This window comes from Thalassophryne amazonica, chromosome 9, assembly GCF_902500255.1.
Source record: "Thalassophryne amazonica chromosome 9, fThaAma1.1, whole genome shotgun sequence".
Lineage (NCBI taxonomy): Eukaryota > Metazoa > Chordata > Actinopteri > Batrachoidiformes > Batrachoididae > Thalassophryne > Thalassophryne amazonica.
The window spans coordinates 61,900,177-61,917,036 of record NC_047111.1 but is presented as its reverse complement, the minus strand read 5'-3'; the positions used below and the strand labels follow the sequence as shown (position 1 = coordinate 61,917,036).

Below are 16,860 nucleotides of genomic sequence, written 5' to 3'. Positions count from 1 at the left end.
TTGAGTGATTCCATATTTTTTTCCCTCTGCTTGGTCTAAAAAAGTAACCGTTACTGACTGCCACAATTTGTTTCCTGATTTCCTATAGTGTTTCTTAAAGCCAGAAAGTTGCCATTTGAAATCAGTCAATCAATCAATCAATTTTTTTTTATATAGCGCCAAATCATAACAAACAGTTGCCCCAAGGCGCTTTATATTGTAAGGCAAGGCCATACAATAATTATGTAAACCCCAACGGTCAAAACAAAAGTCATGAAGTCATTACTAGTTAAAGTTAATGGAATACTCAGCTCAATAGAGCTCTGACTCTTTGTCAGCCTGGCTACAGTGCTGAAAAGAAACCTGGGGTTGTTCTTATTTTCTTCAATTAGTGATGAGTAGAAAGATGTCCTAGCTTTACGGAGGGCTTTTTTATAGAGCAACAGACATCTTTTTCCAGGCTAAGTGAAGATCTTCTAAATTAGTGAGATGCCATTTCCTCTCCAACTTACGGGTTATCTGCTTTAAGCTACGAGTTTGTGAGTTATACCACGGAGTCAGGCACTTCTGATTTAAAGCTCTCTTTTTCAGAGGAGCTACAGCATCCAAAGTTGTCTTCAATGAGGATGTAAAACTATTGACGAGATACTCTATCTCACTTACAGAGTTTAGGTAGCTACTCTGCACTGTGTTGGTATATGGCATTAGAGAACATAAAGAAGGAATCATATCCTTAACCTAGTTACAGCACTTTCTGAAAGACTTCTAGTGTAATGAAACTTATTCCCCACTGCTGGGTAGTCCATCAGAGTAAATGTAAATGTTAAGAAATGATCAGACAGAAGGGAGTTTTCAGGGAATACTGTTAAGTCTTCAGTTTCCATACCATAAGTCAGAACAAGATCTAAGATATGATTAAAGTGGTGGGTGGACTCATTTACATTTTGAGCAAAGCCAATAGAGTCTAATAATAGATTAAATGCAGTGTTGAGGCTGTCATTCTCAGCATCTGAAATGAACTTTAGTTTTGTGTCATGTCTGTGATCTGCTTTTTTTCTACAAAATTAAACAACTGAATGAACATCCTCCGAGGCCGGTGATTCCATAATTTTTGCCAGGGGTTGTATTATGGGACACGTTAACCAGGCATTTGGTCAGTATACAAAGTTTTCAAAGGAAGGACAGATGACATGGGGCTGGGGGGGTGTTGTCCGTCCATTTTTGCTTGTTAGCGCGATATCTCAAGAACCAGTTGCAGTGTGTTCATTTGCTAAACACTGTATCTAAGTTGGTGTTATTATAGATGATGATGTTGCTTCATCTCAGTCTTTTCTGCTTTTCTCTGTCATATCATCCTCTCTGTGCATGCACTCTCAAATGCTGTAGTAGTTAAATACTATGTTAATGCTGGTGACATATGTCTGAAGGAGGAAGAGGAAAGCTACTGTGAGGACCAGGCAGCCAGCAGTCAACCCTCTGAACCTCAGCCACCGCCAGCTCAGGCCCCTAGGAAGCACTACCGCAACAGAGAGCACTTTGCCACAATACGCACAGCATCACTTGTGAGAACATGCATACATCTCCATGGTGTCTCACTCTGCATCATGCTTGGAAAAATTCTATATTTGTACTAGTTGTGTAACAGAAATGGTCGGATATTTCAAGAATCTGGATTGTGCCTTATGTCTAAGAAATCTACAACCAACTCTAAAATTTTCTGTTTTTAATGACCTCTTAATTTTGCTGTAACTCATATTCATAAATGCATACACATATGTCCAAAATTCAAAATTGTGTACTTCTAAAGTACTCTTCAAAATAATGTGCCTATTATTTTGTATCTTTCTGAACTTGCTGTTACTATTAGTATTCATTTACATCTTTCAGGTGACCCGTGAAATGCAGGAGCACGAGCAGGACTCTGAGCTACGGGAACAGATGTCAGGATACAAACGCATGAGACGGCAACATCAGAAGCACCTTTTGGCTCTGGAGAACAAGTTGAAGGGGGAGATGGATGAACACAGGCTCAGGCTAGACAAAGAGCTGGAGAGTCAGAGGAGCAACTTCACACAGGAAATGGAAAAACTGCTCAAAAAGCACCAAGCAGCTCTGGAAAAAGACGTATGTACATGCACACAAATTATTTACATTCACAAATATTACCATGTTCTTCTGAAAATAAGATGCCATCTGTAGTTTTTTTTTTTTAAGATATATACTGACACTTTTATGACCACATTAAGCTTTTTTACATTTAAAATTTTTAGATGGTTGTTATGGGTTTGCTGTCTTATAACTCAGTTGTTCCCAGCTTTGGTCCTTGGGGGGGGGGGCTCTAACCTGCTCATTTTCCACCTCTCCCTGCTCTGCCATAAGCTGATTATTTAATTCAGGTGTGCTCAGCTAATCAAGAGCTAAGACACCCGAATGAGCTTGTCAGCTTGAGAAATGAAAAATGAGCAGGGTTGGAAACCACTGTTCTAACATTAGTCTGTCACATCATATTTCTTGGCTTCTTGAGTTGTTTGATGAATCTGCACCATTTATCATCATGATAATGTCCCAGATGTTCACATGACTTTTGAGCTGCACTCTTTTCAGGATGATCACTGCATCTCCCCGTCATGAAGCAGTAAATTAAACTAGTTAAGAAGTGCAGGTTGTTTCAGTGCTGGGAGACATGCTCATTTCACAGGTATTTGGCGCCACCTAGTTAAGGCTGTATGTTATGTAAAAGTCTACACCTTGAATATAAGACACCTTTTTTACAAATACCTTCTTATAAAACCGCCACTAACACTAGTTTCCAATTCCACAAAATTTTACCTTGGGGGGGAAAAAAAAATTTCATGGTCAGAGTCCTGTTAGTGGCTTTTCATAAAAAAAATTAGATGTGATCGAATTGTCCGGGAGTATGTATTTAGTTCATGCACTTGAATTGACGTTTTTCTGCGGTGTTTTGGAGGGGCGTTCCAACTTTTTTGATTTCTGAATTCTCTTTCAAATAATTGTAACAGAACATTGGTTATCTTTGCTATGCACAATTTGTCACTGCTTTTTGGCACTTGGTTTCTGACTGATAAGGCCCCATTAAAAACAAAACAAAAAAAACATTAGTTTGATACTTGACATCAGAAAAAGTTATGAAGGCGGGCAGACTATTTTAATTTTTTCCTTAGAGAGAACAAACAATACAGTAAAATTTTTTTAGGCTTAAAAATGAAACTTCCCCTTCCAGCATGAGTGCTTTTGACACTAAACTGCCATAGAAGAAGCGAATAAGGAAAAACTCACCTTGCAATCATTGTACTTAGCATCCAAGCTACCTCCATTGTGCAGCATACCACATGCACACTGGCTGTAAATATCGCTTATGGTCGCTTCAGGGGAACACTCACTCCATACCATGGCTTTAGCTTCTTGTCAGCAACCTCGCATCTGTGGTTGTCAATGACAACAAACGGTAAGTTCGGGTTCGGCTCAGTAAACTTCGGCTGTCTTCAACCAAAGCACTCTCACCACCTACCGGGCGTGCCAGTTCTTGCACCAGCTGTAGTGCCATCAATAAAATTCACCAAAAAAAAAAAAAAAAAAAAAAAAAAAATTAAAAATTGATGCGGGCGGGGATCATAAACTCAAAGTCAAAGTGTCTTTATTAGTCTCCCTAGGGAGAAATTTGTCTTGGGCAGAGGGGTCTGCTGCACAAACAACACATCCAATACATACCACCCATGCATGAAAAACAGTATCTTAACAGATCAAAATTAAAATACAAATACATAATCAACAAAAACCATACCTGCATCTTAGTGCAAATTCAGCAACCCATGACCATATACTTCTGTTTTTTTTAATGGGGCTTAACTGGAAGATAGACAAACAGCCATAAAATTGAAATCTCCATCCAATTTTGGTGGTGTAGGTAAATCCATAACAGAAAAATGAGTGATTGAGGCACTTTTGATTGAGATATAATGAAAAATATACTCCAAATGGGCTTTTCAATATTAAATTTAAATGTCCACAATATCCACAATCCAGATCAGATCTGGATCAAACTTTATCAGGTGTTAGTGAGTGCCAGTCTGCACCAAACTTTCAAATATGAGAGTGATTGGGGCACATTTGATTAAGATATAATGTAAAATATAGATTAAATGGGTTTTTATTGTTACATTTAAAAGGCCACAAAATCTGTAATGTGGATCAGATCTGGAACAAACGTTGTCAATCAATAAAGGATAACATCTTACTAAATGCTCTCAAATATGAAAGAAAGTTGATGTTTTTTGACAGCGTTATGAATTTTTGAAAATTCGTTGAATGTTAAAGACAGGGATTTTTCCAAGATTTTTCCTGACGTGGAACTATGACCTTGAAAATTGAACAAGTTCTTGCCTATCAGGATATGAATCTTCAGTAAAAAATATCTTAATATATAAAAAATATATATATAAAAAACAATAACCTCCTCCAACTTTGTGGCTGAGGTTAACAAAAACAGCCTTACAGTCAAAACAATATGGTAGCTAATAGGAAACAAATGAAATGAGCAAATATTTCAATTTATATTATTTAATTTTAACATGTGCGTCATGTTGCAGTGTTACCTAGTAATTTATAGTTTTTACATCTCTACACAAGTTTGGTATCTGTTTGTCTAGTGGTTTCTGTTATTTAGAGAGATTAAAATTATTTTATAAACATGACCATGCTGAGCTCTTTAGCTTACTCTTTTCAGCATTTTTCAAGAAACTGCAGTTCAGTTTCTCTCATTTTTTTTTGTTCTTCTTCAGTGGCACATGCATAGAATTAATTTATAGTCATGTTTTTGCAATAAGTACCTTGCATGTGTTTGCTGCTTCTTTTGTATCTGCAACAGCTTACTGCACAATGTGTCAATCTTTATTACTTTTTTTGTTTAGCTAAAGACATTTGCCAATGATGAAAAGAAGTTCCAGCAGCACATCCAGGTGCAACAGAAAAAGGAGCTCAGCAGTTTCTTGGAATCACAGAAACGGGAATATAAGCTACGCAAAGAGCAGCTAAAAGAGGTAGTCACTTAAAGTGTACACAATGACTCTGTTATGATTCCACAAAATATGCTTTTAAGTGTGTGCGTGTGTGTGTGCGTGTGCGTGTGTGTGTGTGTGTGTGAGTCAAGGTGTCTTGAAGTGTACCTGTTGCAAATACACTCCTGGTCAAAGTTGTTCAACTATATTGGACATTTAATTAACTAGTCACAATATACAAAATTTGTCCATCTGCATTTTTTTTCTGAAGATAATCTGTATTATGTACCATATTTTCCAGAGTATATATTCTGTATTGTCAGCTCTTTAATTTGGGATTTTTGTGCATTGTTGTTGTGTAGGTTTTATTATTGGCATTTATTCTTTTATCATTAGAGTTGATTTTGTTTAGTGCTTTGATTGCTGGGAAAGCCCTATATAAATACTTATTATTAATGACCTTGTGATTATTTTATTTTTTGTGTACAAGTTTGCAACAGAGTACAAATCACAGGAGCTCCCAAACTAGTAAAAACACAGCATCTTATACGCTGGTGAATATGGCACTTGAAAATGAGGGATGTCAATACTTTTGACCCTGACTGTAAAATGTTCATTTGTTTTACAGGAACTGAGTGAGAACCAGTCCACGCCAAAGAAGGAGAAGCAGGAGTGGCTGTCTAAGCAGAAGGAGAACATTCAGCACTTCCAGGTGAATTTTCTCATAATGTATGTGCTTTAGTCTTATGAACATGAACGTGTAGATTTTTTCACAAACCCAGTGTAGGATTTACTGTCCGTGGAAAAACTGACATTAAGGCTGAATCTCAATTCTACCCCTTGGCCCTTCCCCTCCATTTTGCTCAGGCACGAGAGACAGAGGGGTGTCTCAGTTCTCTTTTTGGAGCGAGGCGGAGGAGTAGGCGGAGGGCTTCAAACCCCTCCAAATGGAGTGAATCTGGATGCACACTCCTTTTGGAGGGGTAGGAGGAGCTTACCGCCGTCTCCGAAAAAACAAACATGGCACCGAAAGAGCCGCACAAATTAAGCGGCTTTCATTGCAAATTACGCTGTTTAGAAAGTTATAACTTGCCAAAAAACTTTACAGGCAGTTGCCTATGACAGCAACATGTATGCTGCTGGATGCATGTTGTGTATATTGTCGTTCTGAAGAATATCGTAACTGCGCACGTGCACTGAGGCGTTATAATGCATATACACACGAACGCTACAGTAAGACACTTTTATATCTCACAACGGAGAAAATCATGATAAAGTGTAAGCACGTTAATTTGTATGTTCATTAATCTTTGGATAATATCAATCCCTGCTGTTGGATTTCAAGGTCTGTAATGTGTGTGTATTTTGTAAACAAACAGGGAGCCCTGAGCACACTCGTCTCCTAATAAGCTTTCAGGCAGAAAATGAGAAGTTTCATCAATGGGAATAAGTTGGAAAATATATATACACACACATGTATATGTGCAACACATAACCTGACGTCCTAATAGACTGCTATTATTTGTCAAGGAAATTTCTAAAGGAAATAGGGCTGGATGCAAAAAATGGGAGAATTTGAAAAAGAAATATTAGGTTAACAGAACTAGATGCAGCCCATAACATACATACAGGTGCTGCTCATATAATTAGAATATCATGAAAAAGTTGATTTATTTCAGTAATTCCATTCAAAAAGTGAAACTTGTATAATGTATACATTCATTGCACACAGACTGATATATTTCGTGTTTGTTTATTTTAAATAAACTGTTTTCCTGTTTTATCATTAGTATTTTATGATTGTGTGTCTTTTTTTATTCTTCTTATTATTTTACTTCTTTTACTTATTTATGTTTTACATTTTTTTATTGTGTTTTAATCTTATTTCATTTTATTCTGCTTTTAAATGATGTTTGTGAAGTGCCTTGAGGCGATTAGTCATGATTTGGCGCTATATAAATTAATAAATTATTATTATTGAAAATTATTTTAATTACTAATTAATTAATTACTAATCAATCAATTGATTAATCAAACAATATTAATTATTACTATTGATAAATTAATATTAGTATTATTAACAATCAGTTACTAATTCATTAATACTATTAATTATTATTATTATAAATTACAAATTAATTCAATTAATTAACATGACATGATTGTGATGCATCGAAGAAATCTACGACTTCTTCTATTTCTTTGTATTTATGCAGAAAGGCGAGAAAATAAAAAGAGCAAACAGGCTACTACAACAAGTTGCATTTCGGTTGCCATATTGACAAACAGTGAAGACGGCAGTTTGAGATGGGCAGGTTTTTTTTTTTTTTCCTCTAAGGCGGAGGGGTGTCTCAATTCATAGGGCTAGAGGCATACCCCTTCGCCTTACCGCTTGTTTTAAAGGGGTAAGGGTAGGGCCAAGGGGAAGGGGTACAAAAGAGAATTGAGATTGGAGGTAACATTTGCACTTTATTGCAGTAATACAGAAGGTTTGCAGTTCAACATTGTAATGCATTGTGGTACTAATTTCCAGGCGGAGGAGGAGGCCAATCTTCTGCGACGACAGCGACAGTACCTGGAGCTTGAGTGCCGGCGTTTCAAACGCAGGCTCCTTATTGCCAGGCACAACGTGGAGCAGGATCTGGCCAGAGAGGTGCTTAGACCCCCACCACCCACACTCCTGTCTTTGTTCAACCATGTATTTATGTAGCTGTCTTCTCATTCTCCGTCTCATCATTTTTTTTAATTTTTTTTAGGAGCTGAACAAGCGGCAGACACAGAAGGACCTGGAACATGCCATGCTGCTCAGGCATCATGAATCAATGCAAGAGCTTGAGTTCCGGCACCTGGGGATGATTCAAAAGGCAAGGGCTGAGCTGATCCGGACCCAGCACCAGACGGAGCTCACAAACCAGTTGGAATATAATAAGAGGAGGGAGAGGGAGTTGAGACGCAAGCATGTCATGGAAGTCCGACAGCAACCCAAGAGCCTCAAGGTACAAGGCAACAGTAGCCCCCCCAACCTCCCACTTTCTGTAATTGACTGTTCCATGGTGAAGGAATCTGTATGATTGTTGGTCAGCATCTTCATTTGTTTCTCTTCTTTCCACTGCAGTCTAAGGAGCTTCAAATCAAGAAGCAGTTCCAGGAAACATGTAAAACCCAGACAAGGCAATACAAGGCCCTCAGGAACCATCTGCTGGAAACCACACCCAAGTCTGATCACAAGGCCGTCCTCAAAAGACTGAAGGAGGAGCAGACCAGGAAGTTGGCCATTCTGGCTGAGCAGTATGACCACTCCATCAACGAAATGCTCTCCACGCAGGCTGTGAGTACTGGAAGGAATTCAGGATAGGGTATAAAATGAGTGCTTTTCCACCACAAGGACTAGCTTAGTGAACTACTGGAAATGATGATGCATGAAAACAGTTTTATACTGTGTGGGTTTCTGACAGCGGCATGGTGGTGCAAGCAGGGAGTGCATTTGCTTCTAAAGGTGTAGTCACACTGTAAGGGATGGAGTAACCTGATTAGAACAGATTTAAATCATTAGTCCGGTGGAAAAATCCCCTGATCCATCAACCTCTGGTGCTCTGATGGAATGAGTGAACAACCAACGAATGCAGGTGCACAGTGCTTCCTGATGTGAACAGAAGACAAACAGATAACACATGGATAAAGCTAAAGTCTACCAGATGTCCACTGGCAAGCTAATGAACAATACAGGGCAAAATGATAAACAAACGTCCAGCCACCAGGGATGCTGTTGGCTCAAAGTTTTCAGCATGTAAGTACAAAACTTTCCAGTTGGACTTGCCAGACTTCAGCTGACAAGGAACACATTTAATGAATGAGAAAAGGACGTCTACAGGAACAGAACGGGCATGAACGGACACCTAAATATATTTTCTGTTGCTTATATGTTTCTTCAGTCTGTCATAGTGTGACAACTGCTAAAGACAAGAAGTACCCAATTCAGAGCCACCTGTGTGTCCTGTTCTCCATATACAAACATTGAGGGTATTCAGTGTAAAATTTGTGCCAAAACAAGCAGATCCATATCAGGTCAGCTATGCCAAACCTGGCAAAAAGGGAAAAGACAAAAGAAATTGCTTACATCCATAGTGTTGATTTCCGTGACCCCTGTGTTGGGGAGGCCTAATGGTGGATTGAGGCTCATGTCTACCCAAGCACTGCTGTTATTATGTTGTGGCAGACAGCGTGCTCAAACCACATCATCAGTGGCTAGTTGGTGTGAAGCTTAACATGTCAATGCAGAGTAGTAAAGTTGACTGATCAAAGGGGTTGGGTATCAAGAACCGGTTCTTTTCGAGTATTGTTAAGAAATGATTTGATGCACCAATATCCATAGCCTTTGTACTTAACAATTCCCTTATCGGTCCTTCAGAGCAGCCGTTGTTTTTGTTTTTGTTTGTCGGGAAAATGATCATTCCTCTACGTTGATTACAGACCCTGCAGCGGCTCTGTAATCAACCGTTTCTGCAGCGCAACTCCACTTTGAAGCATGAACCAATGAAGCAATGCTTCAATCCACTGGCTTGTTAGTTCTTTGATTTGCTGTTCTTCAGAAGCGGCAAGTCTGCTTCTTAACCCCTCTCAAAGCCATTAAAATATTGTGAGTCACTTTTGTGTGGATTAAAGTCACTTACTGGGACTCTTGTCTTGTTGCAGTCAAGAAACTAGAATCGTCCTCCGTTCCATTGGCACAGCTTCAAACGCTGCGCGGCTCTCTGCTGAGACAGAGTCTGGTCGAAATTAATAGCTTCAAAACAAATCGCCGCTTTAAATAAAATGACACCTCTTTACAAACGCTGTAATACAGACATCAAACTACAATTGACTAAAACGTTTTTTTTTTTTCCTCCCAAAATGAGACATCCTGCATTCTTTATGAATTACATCCTGACGTGCAGCACAGCCAGCTGCAAGAGCTCAGCTCAGATGTATGGAAAGACATTCATGCCAATAATGTCTGAAAGGAAATGCTTTTGACAATAACTGCAGATTTTATTTCTTTTTATGTCCAGAGATCAAGGATCCACCATGCAGAGTTTATTATCTAGAGTTTAATCAATCAATCAATCAATCAATTTTTTTTATATAGCGCCAAATCACAACAAACAGTTGCCCCAAGGCGCTTTATATTGTAAGGCAAGGCCATACAATAATTATGTAAAACCCCAACGGTCAAAACGACCCCCTGTGAGCAAGCACTTGGCTACAGTGGGAAGGAAAAACTCCCTTTTAACAGGAAGAAACCTCCAGCAGAACCAGGCTCAGGGAGGGGCAGTCTTCTGCTGGGACTGGTTGGGGCTAAGGGAGAGAACCAGGAAAAAGACATGCTGTGGAGGGCAGCAGAGATCGATCACTAATGATTAAATGCAGAGTGGTGCATACAGAGCAAAAAGAGAAAGAAACAATGCATCATGGGAACCCCCCAGCAGTCTACGTCTATAGCAGCATAACTAAGGGATGGTTCAGGGTCACCTGATCCAGCCCTAACTATAAGCTTTAGCAAAAAGGAAAGTTTTAAGCCTAATCTTAAAAGTAGAGAGGGTGTCTGTCTCCCTGATCTGAATTGGGAGCTGGTTCCACAGGAGATGAGTCTGAAAGCTGAAGGCTCTGCCTCCCATTCTACTCTTACAAACCCTAGGAACTACAAGTAAGCCTGCAGTCTGAGAGCGAAGCTTAAGGATCCAGTGACCAATTTTCATATTTATTTACTTTAAGACTCAATAAAATGTTGTTCAGTTTCAATTTAATCAGCTTATAAAGTGCCAAATCACAACAAAAGCCGTCTCAAGGCGCCTCACACGGAACAGTTCAACATAAAAAATTTAAATAAATAAATAAAAATACATAATTAAAAACAGAAGTAAAAGAATGAAACAGATTAAAAAATAAAAACTATTCATAAGAAAGAGAATAAAAATAGGTTTTAAGTCTTGACTTAAAAATGTCCACGAACTCCGAGACCATTCCACAGAGCGGGTGCACAATAAGAAAAAGCGCTTTGACCCGCTGACATAGAAAACCCGTAAAGCCTACTTTTAGTCCACAAAAAATTCACAAGAGGCATCGATAAGGGAATCGATAAGGAATCTGATCGATAAGCGGAATCAATAATGGTATCATATCAATAAAATCTTCAATACCCATCCCTACTGATCAACTAGTCTGTGCCACTCCTATAGTGAGTTGATCTTGAGGATCAAGTTTCACCTTGATATACAGAGTTTTTGTCAAGATATCGTGTACATATTGACCACACTCGTACATAGATGGTCACCTCAGAGTCCAGTCACCTCAGGTAGACCAGGTCTGCTCCTAGACCTGCTCTGCCTTTGGCAAATACAAAAATAGAGGTTTTTCAGGTCTAAAAGCCCTGTATGTTGTATTAAAAAAAACCTTCCAATTAATTTCAGGGGAATTTACAGGCATCCTGACAGGACAGTGACTAACATCAGCCCCCCGGTCATCACAACGAAAGTTTGTTCTCTTTTCTCCCAGTTGCGATTAGACGAGGCTCAGGAGGGGGACAGTCAGGTTTTGAAGATGCAGCTGCAGCAGGAGCTGGAGTTACTCAACGCCTACCAGAGTAAGATCAAAATGCAAACGGACGCCCAGCATGACAAAGAAAAGAGGGAACTGGAGCAAAGGGTGTCTCTGCGACGGGCTCTACTCGAGCAGAAAGTAAGAAGGCCTCTGGATGTCAGTTGTTCAAAACATTCCTCATCTAATTGTTTAGAATTCCATACCAGTCTTCAGATTGCTTTTCTGTATGTATTTAAAAGCCCAGCCAGTACTTTTCAACAAGTAAAGTTGAAAATTTATGTGCTTTCTGTTCCTAGAGTGTATATATTAACAAATTCTGGCAGTTAGAAGAGCACTCATCAATCAATCAATCAATTTTTTTTTATATAGCGCCAAATCACAACAAACAGTTGCCCCAAGGCGCTTTATATTGTAAGGCAAGGCCATACAATAATGATGTAAAACCCCAACGGTCAAAACGACCCCCTATGAGCAAGCACTTGGCTACAGTGGGAAGGAAAAAACTCCCTTTTAACAGGAAGAAAACCTCCAGCAGAACCAGGCTCAGGGAGGGGCAGTCTTCTGCTGGGACTGGTTGGGGCTGAGGGAGAGAACCAGGAAAAAGACATGCTGTGGAGGGGAGCAGAGATCGATCACTAATGATTAAATGCAGAGTGGTGCATACAGAGCAAAAAGAGAAAGAAACAGTGCATCATGGGAACCCCCCAGCAGTCTACGTCTATAGCAGCATAACTAAGGGATGGTTCAGGGTCACCTGATCCAGCCCTAACTATAAACTTTAGCAAAAAGGAAAGTTTTAAGCCTAATCTTAAAAGTAGAGAGGGTGTCTGTCTCCCTGATCTGAATTGGGAGCTGGTTCCACAGTTAGAGGAGCCTGAAAGCTGAAGGCTCTGCCTCCCATTCTACTCTTACAAACCCTAGGAACTACAAGTAAGCCTGCAGTCTGAGAGCGAAGCGCTCTATTGGGGTGATATGGTACTACGAGGTCCCTAAGATAAGATGGGACCTGATTATTCAAAACCTTATAAGTAAGAAGAAGAATTTTAAATTCTATTCTAGAATTAACAGGAAGCCAATGAAGAGAGGCCAATATGGGTGAGATATGCTCTCTCCTTCTAGTCCCCGTCAGCACTCTAGCTGCAGCATTTTGAATTAACTGAAGGCTTTTTAGGGAACTTTTAGGACAACCTGATAATAATGAATTACAATAGTCCAGCCTAGAGGAAATAAATGCATGAATTAGTTTTTCAGCATCACTCTGAGACAAGACCTTTCTGATTTTAGAGATATTGCGTAAATGCAAAAAAGCAGTCCTACATATTTGTTTAATATGCGCTTTGAATGACATATCCTGATCAAAAATGACTCCAAGATTTCTCACAGTATTACTAGAGGTCAGGGTAATGCCATCCAGAGTAAGGATCTGGTTAGACACCATGTTTCTAAGATTTGTGGGGCCAAGAACAATAACTTCAGTTTTATCTGAGTTTAAAAGCAGGAAATTAGAGGTCATCCATGTCTTTATGTCTGTAAGACAATCCTGCAGTTTAGCTAATTGGTGTGTGTCCTCTGGCTTCATGGATAGATAAAGCTGGGTATCATCTGCGTAACAATGAAAATTTAAGCAATACCGTCTAATAATACTGCCTAAGGGAAGCATATATAAAGTGAATAAAATTGGTCCTAGCACAGAACCTTGTGGAACTCCATAATTAACTTTAGTCTGTGAAGAAGATTCCCCATTTACATGAACAAATTGTAATCTATAGACAAATATGATTCAAACCACCGCAGCGCAGTGCCTTTATACCTATGGCATGCTCTAATCTCTGTAATAAAATTTATGGTCAACAGTATCAAAAGCAGCACTGAGGTCTAACAGAACAAGCACAGAGATGAGTCCACTGTCCGAGGCCATAAGAAGATCATTTGTAACCTTCACTAATGCTGTTTCTGTACTATGATGAATTCTAAAACCTGACTGAAACTCTTCAAATAGACCATTCCTCTGCAGATGATGCAGTTAGCTGTTTTACAACTACCCTTTCAAGAATTTTTGAGAGAAAAGGAAGGTTGGAGATTGGCCTATAATTAGCTAAGATAGCTGGGTCAAGTGATGGCTTTTTAAGTAATGGTTTAATTACTGCCACCTTAAAAGCCTGTGGTACATAGCCAACTAACAAAGATAGATTGATCATATTTAAGATCGAAGCATTAAATAATGGTAGGGCTTTCCTTGAGCAGCCTGGTAGGAATGGGGTCTAATAAACATGTTGATGGTTTGGATGAAGTAACTAATGAAAATAACTCAGACAGAACAATCGGAGAGAAAGAGTCTAACCAAATACCGGCATCACTGAAAGCAGCCAAAGATAACGATACGTCTTTGGGATGGTTATGAGTAATTTTTTCTCTAATAGTTAAAATTTTGTTAGCAAAGAAAGTCATGAACTCATTACTAGTTAAAGATAATGGAATACTCAGCTCAATAGAGCTCTGACTCTTTGTCAGCCTGGCTACAGTGCTGAAAAGAAACCTGGGTTGTTCTTATTTTCTTCAATTAGTGATGAGTAGAAAGATGTCCTAGCTTTACGGAGGGCTTTTTTATAGAGCAACAGACTCTTTTTCCAGGCTAAGTGAAGATCTTCTAAATTAGTGAGACGCCATTTCCTCTCCAACTTACGGGTTATCTGCTTTAAGCTACGAGTTTGAGAGTTATACCATGGAGTCAGACACTTCTGATTTAAAGCTCTCTTTTTCAGAGGAGCTACAGCATCCAAAGTTGTCTTCAATGAGGATGTAAAACTATTGACGAGATACTCTATCTCCCTTACAGAGTTTAGGTAGCTACTCTGCACTGTGTTGTTATATGGCATTAGAGAACATAAAGAAGGAATCATATCCTTAACCTAGTTACAGCGCTTTCTGAAAGACTTCTAGTGTAATGAAACTTATTCCCTACTGCTGGGTAGTCCATCAGAGTAAATGTAAATGTTATTAAAAAAATGATCAGACAGAAGGGAGTTTTCAGGGAATACTGTTAAGTCTTCTATTTCCATACCATAAGTCAGAACAAGATCTAAGATATGATTAAAGTGGTGGGTGGACTCATTTACTTTTTGAGCAAAGCCAATAGAGTCTAATAATAGATTAAATGCAGTGTTGAGGCTGTCATTCTCAGCATCTGTGTGGATGTTAAAATCGCCCACTATAATTATCTTATCTGAGCTAAGCACTAAGTCAGACAAAAGGTCTGAAAATTCACAGAGAAACTCCAGTAACGACCAGGTGGACGATAGATAATAACAAATAAAACTGGTTTTTGGGACTTCCAATTTGGATGGACAAGACTAAGAGACAAGCTTTCAAATGAATTAAAGCTCTGTCTGGGTTTTTGATTAATTAATAAGCTGGAATGGAAGATTGCTGCTAATCCACCGCCCCGGCCCGTGCTACGAGCATTCTGACAGTTAGTGTGACTCGGGGGTGTTGACTCATTTAAACTAACATATTCATCCTGCTGTAACCAGGTTTCTGTTAGGCAGAATAAATCAATATGTTGATCAATTATTATATCATTTACCAACAGGGACTTAGAAGAGAGAGACCTAATGTTTAATAGACCACATTTAACTGTTTTAGTCTGTGGTGCAGTAGAAGGTGCTATATTATTTTTTCTTTTGAATTTTTATGCTTAAATAGATTTTTGCTGGTTATTGGTAGTCTGGGAGCAGGCACCGTCTCTACGGGGATGGGGTAATGAGGGGATGGCAGGGGGAGAGAAGCTGCAGAGAGGTGTGTAAGACTACAACTCTCACTCATTTGAGTAGATACCTCCACCCTGGTGCTTAACACCAGAATGGAGGTATCTTTAATGATCTGCTCTAAAATTTGATGGTCCCTGTACCTAGCAGTGTCCAAACATTTCAGTAGGTTTTGTGAAATAATGGCTTCTTGCAACATGTTGTTTGGCAATTTTTCAAACACTTCTTGAGGCAGTGGCTATGGTAACAGGACAGGATTTAGTAAATGTGTTCTCGCGGAGTATGCTTGCAAACATTTCAAACATTTAGAGTAAACCAGAAATTTTGCACAGTACATTTTCTTTGTTTTGAGCTGCTTTTCCTGCTGTGCTTATGAATCCAGATTGAGGAGGAGATGCTCGCCTTGCAGAACGAGCGCCTGGAACGAATCCGCTCACTGTTGGAACGCCAGGCCAGAGAAATCGAAGCTTTCGACTCGGAGTCCATGCGGCTTGGCTTCAGCAACATGGTGCTCACTAACCTGGCGTCCGATTCCCAGGGAGGCTGGGGGGGGGGAGGTGGTGGAGCTCAGGGAGGAAGCCATTGGCCCAGGGGCGGCGGAGGAGGCGGCCACCACAGCCATCACCACCAGGGGGGCTCCAGCTCTCAGCAGCCCTGGGGACACCCCATGCTGGCTGGGGGCCCTCCCCCCTGGAGCCTCCACCACCCTGGGGGAGGCAGTCAACGGGGAAGTGGAGGAGGTGCAGGCGGGGTGAGGAACAGCCCACAGGCTGTGAGGAGGACGTCATCAGGGGGGAGGAGTGATCAGGGCATGAGCCGGAGTGCCAGCATCACGTCTCAGATTTCCAACAGCTCCCACCTGTCATACACCTAAATCACACTCAACACAATATTAGTCTTAAAACTCAGTTCAGATGCACAGAAAGAAAAGTGCACGCACACACTGTACATGCATTTTGTTTTTAACAGAACCATTGAAACACACTGATCAGTACTGAGACTCGGTTTCCTTTCACCCAGTTTTGTCCCATTATACGGGTCTGTGGAACTCAAGCAGCTTTGAGACCAATCCATGACAGCTGAGGGCTGCATACAATATGCCAATAGTGCATTTGTGTCATTTTTAAAGTAACCTACAGTGCTGCTGTACCTTTTTATTTGCCATGTTAGTCTCTGTTGCCATAGACATTCTGAATATATGTTGTGAATTTAATAAGGACTTTAACTGCAGTACTGGTCTTCAGTGTCAGTTTCACATTTTTACAAGATTAGCCGTATTAAAACATTGTTTGGAATCAAGCTTCGGTGAGAGAAATCCCCTTTTCCATAAATTGCTTTCAACATGTATATTGCTGATGATATTTTCAAAGTTTTATAGTGACTGTTTACCAATGTCACACGGTAGTAAACAAACAAGCTGCAATTCTTGACCGAAATTTTGGAATCACCACAATTACAGCAAATAAGTCGGATGCAACAGAAAACAAGATTTGTTCAGTAGCTGAACACTTAAATGGATTTTTAAA

The 16,860-nt window shown here is 39.7% G+C and overlaps 1 protein-coding gene across 1 annotated transcript in view; it reads left to right on the top strand.

The window, feature by feature from the left end:
* taok1b (TAO kinase 1b) overlaps positions 1–16,860 on the top strand; it is an 82,632-nt gene extending 65,772 nt beyond the window's left edge. The window contains exons 13-21 of the mRNA XM_034178199.1: positions 1,407–1,541; positions 1,867–2,103; positions 4,908–5,036; positions 5,623–5,706; positions 7,528–7,647; positions 7,751–7,990; positions 8,110–8,322; positions 11,526–11,708; positions 15,717–16,860. Of these exons, the coding sequence (XP_034034090.1) occupies positions 1,407–1,541; positions 1,867–2,103; positions 4,908–5,036; positions 5,623–5,706; positions 7,528–7,647; positions 7,751–7,990; positions 8,110–8,322; positions 11,526–11,708; positions 15,717–16,208 (1,833 nt within the window). The 3' untranslated portion in view covers positions 16,209–16,860. The remainder of the gene's footprint in view (positions 1–1,406; positions 1,542–1,866; positions 2,104–4,907; positions 5,037–5,622; positions 5,707–7,527; positions 7,648–7,750; positions 7,991–8,109; positions 8,323–11,525; positions 11,709–15,716) is intronic.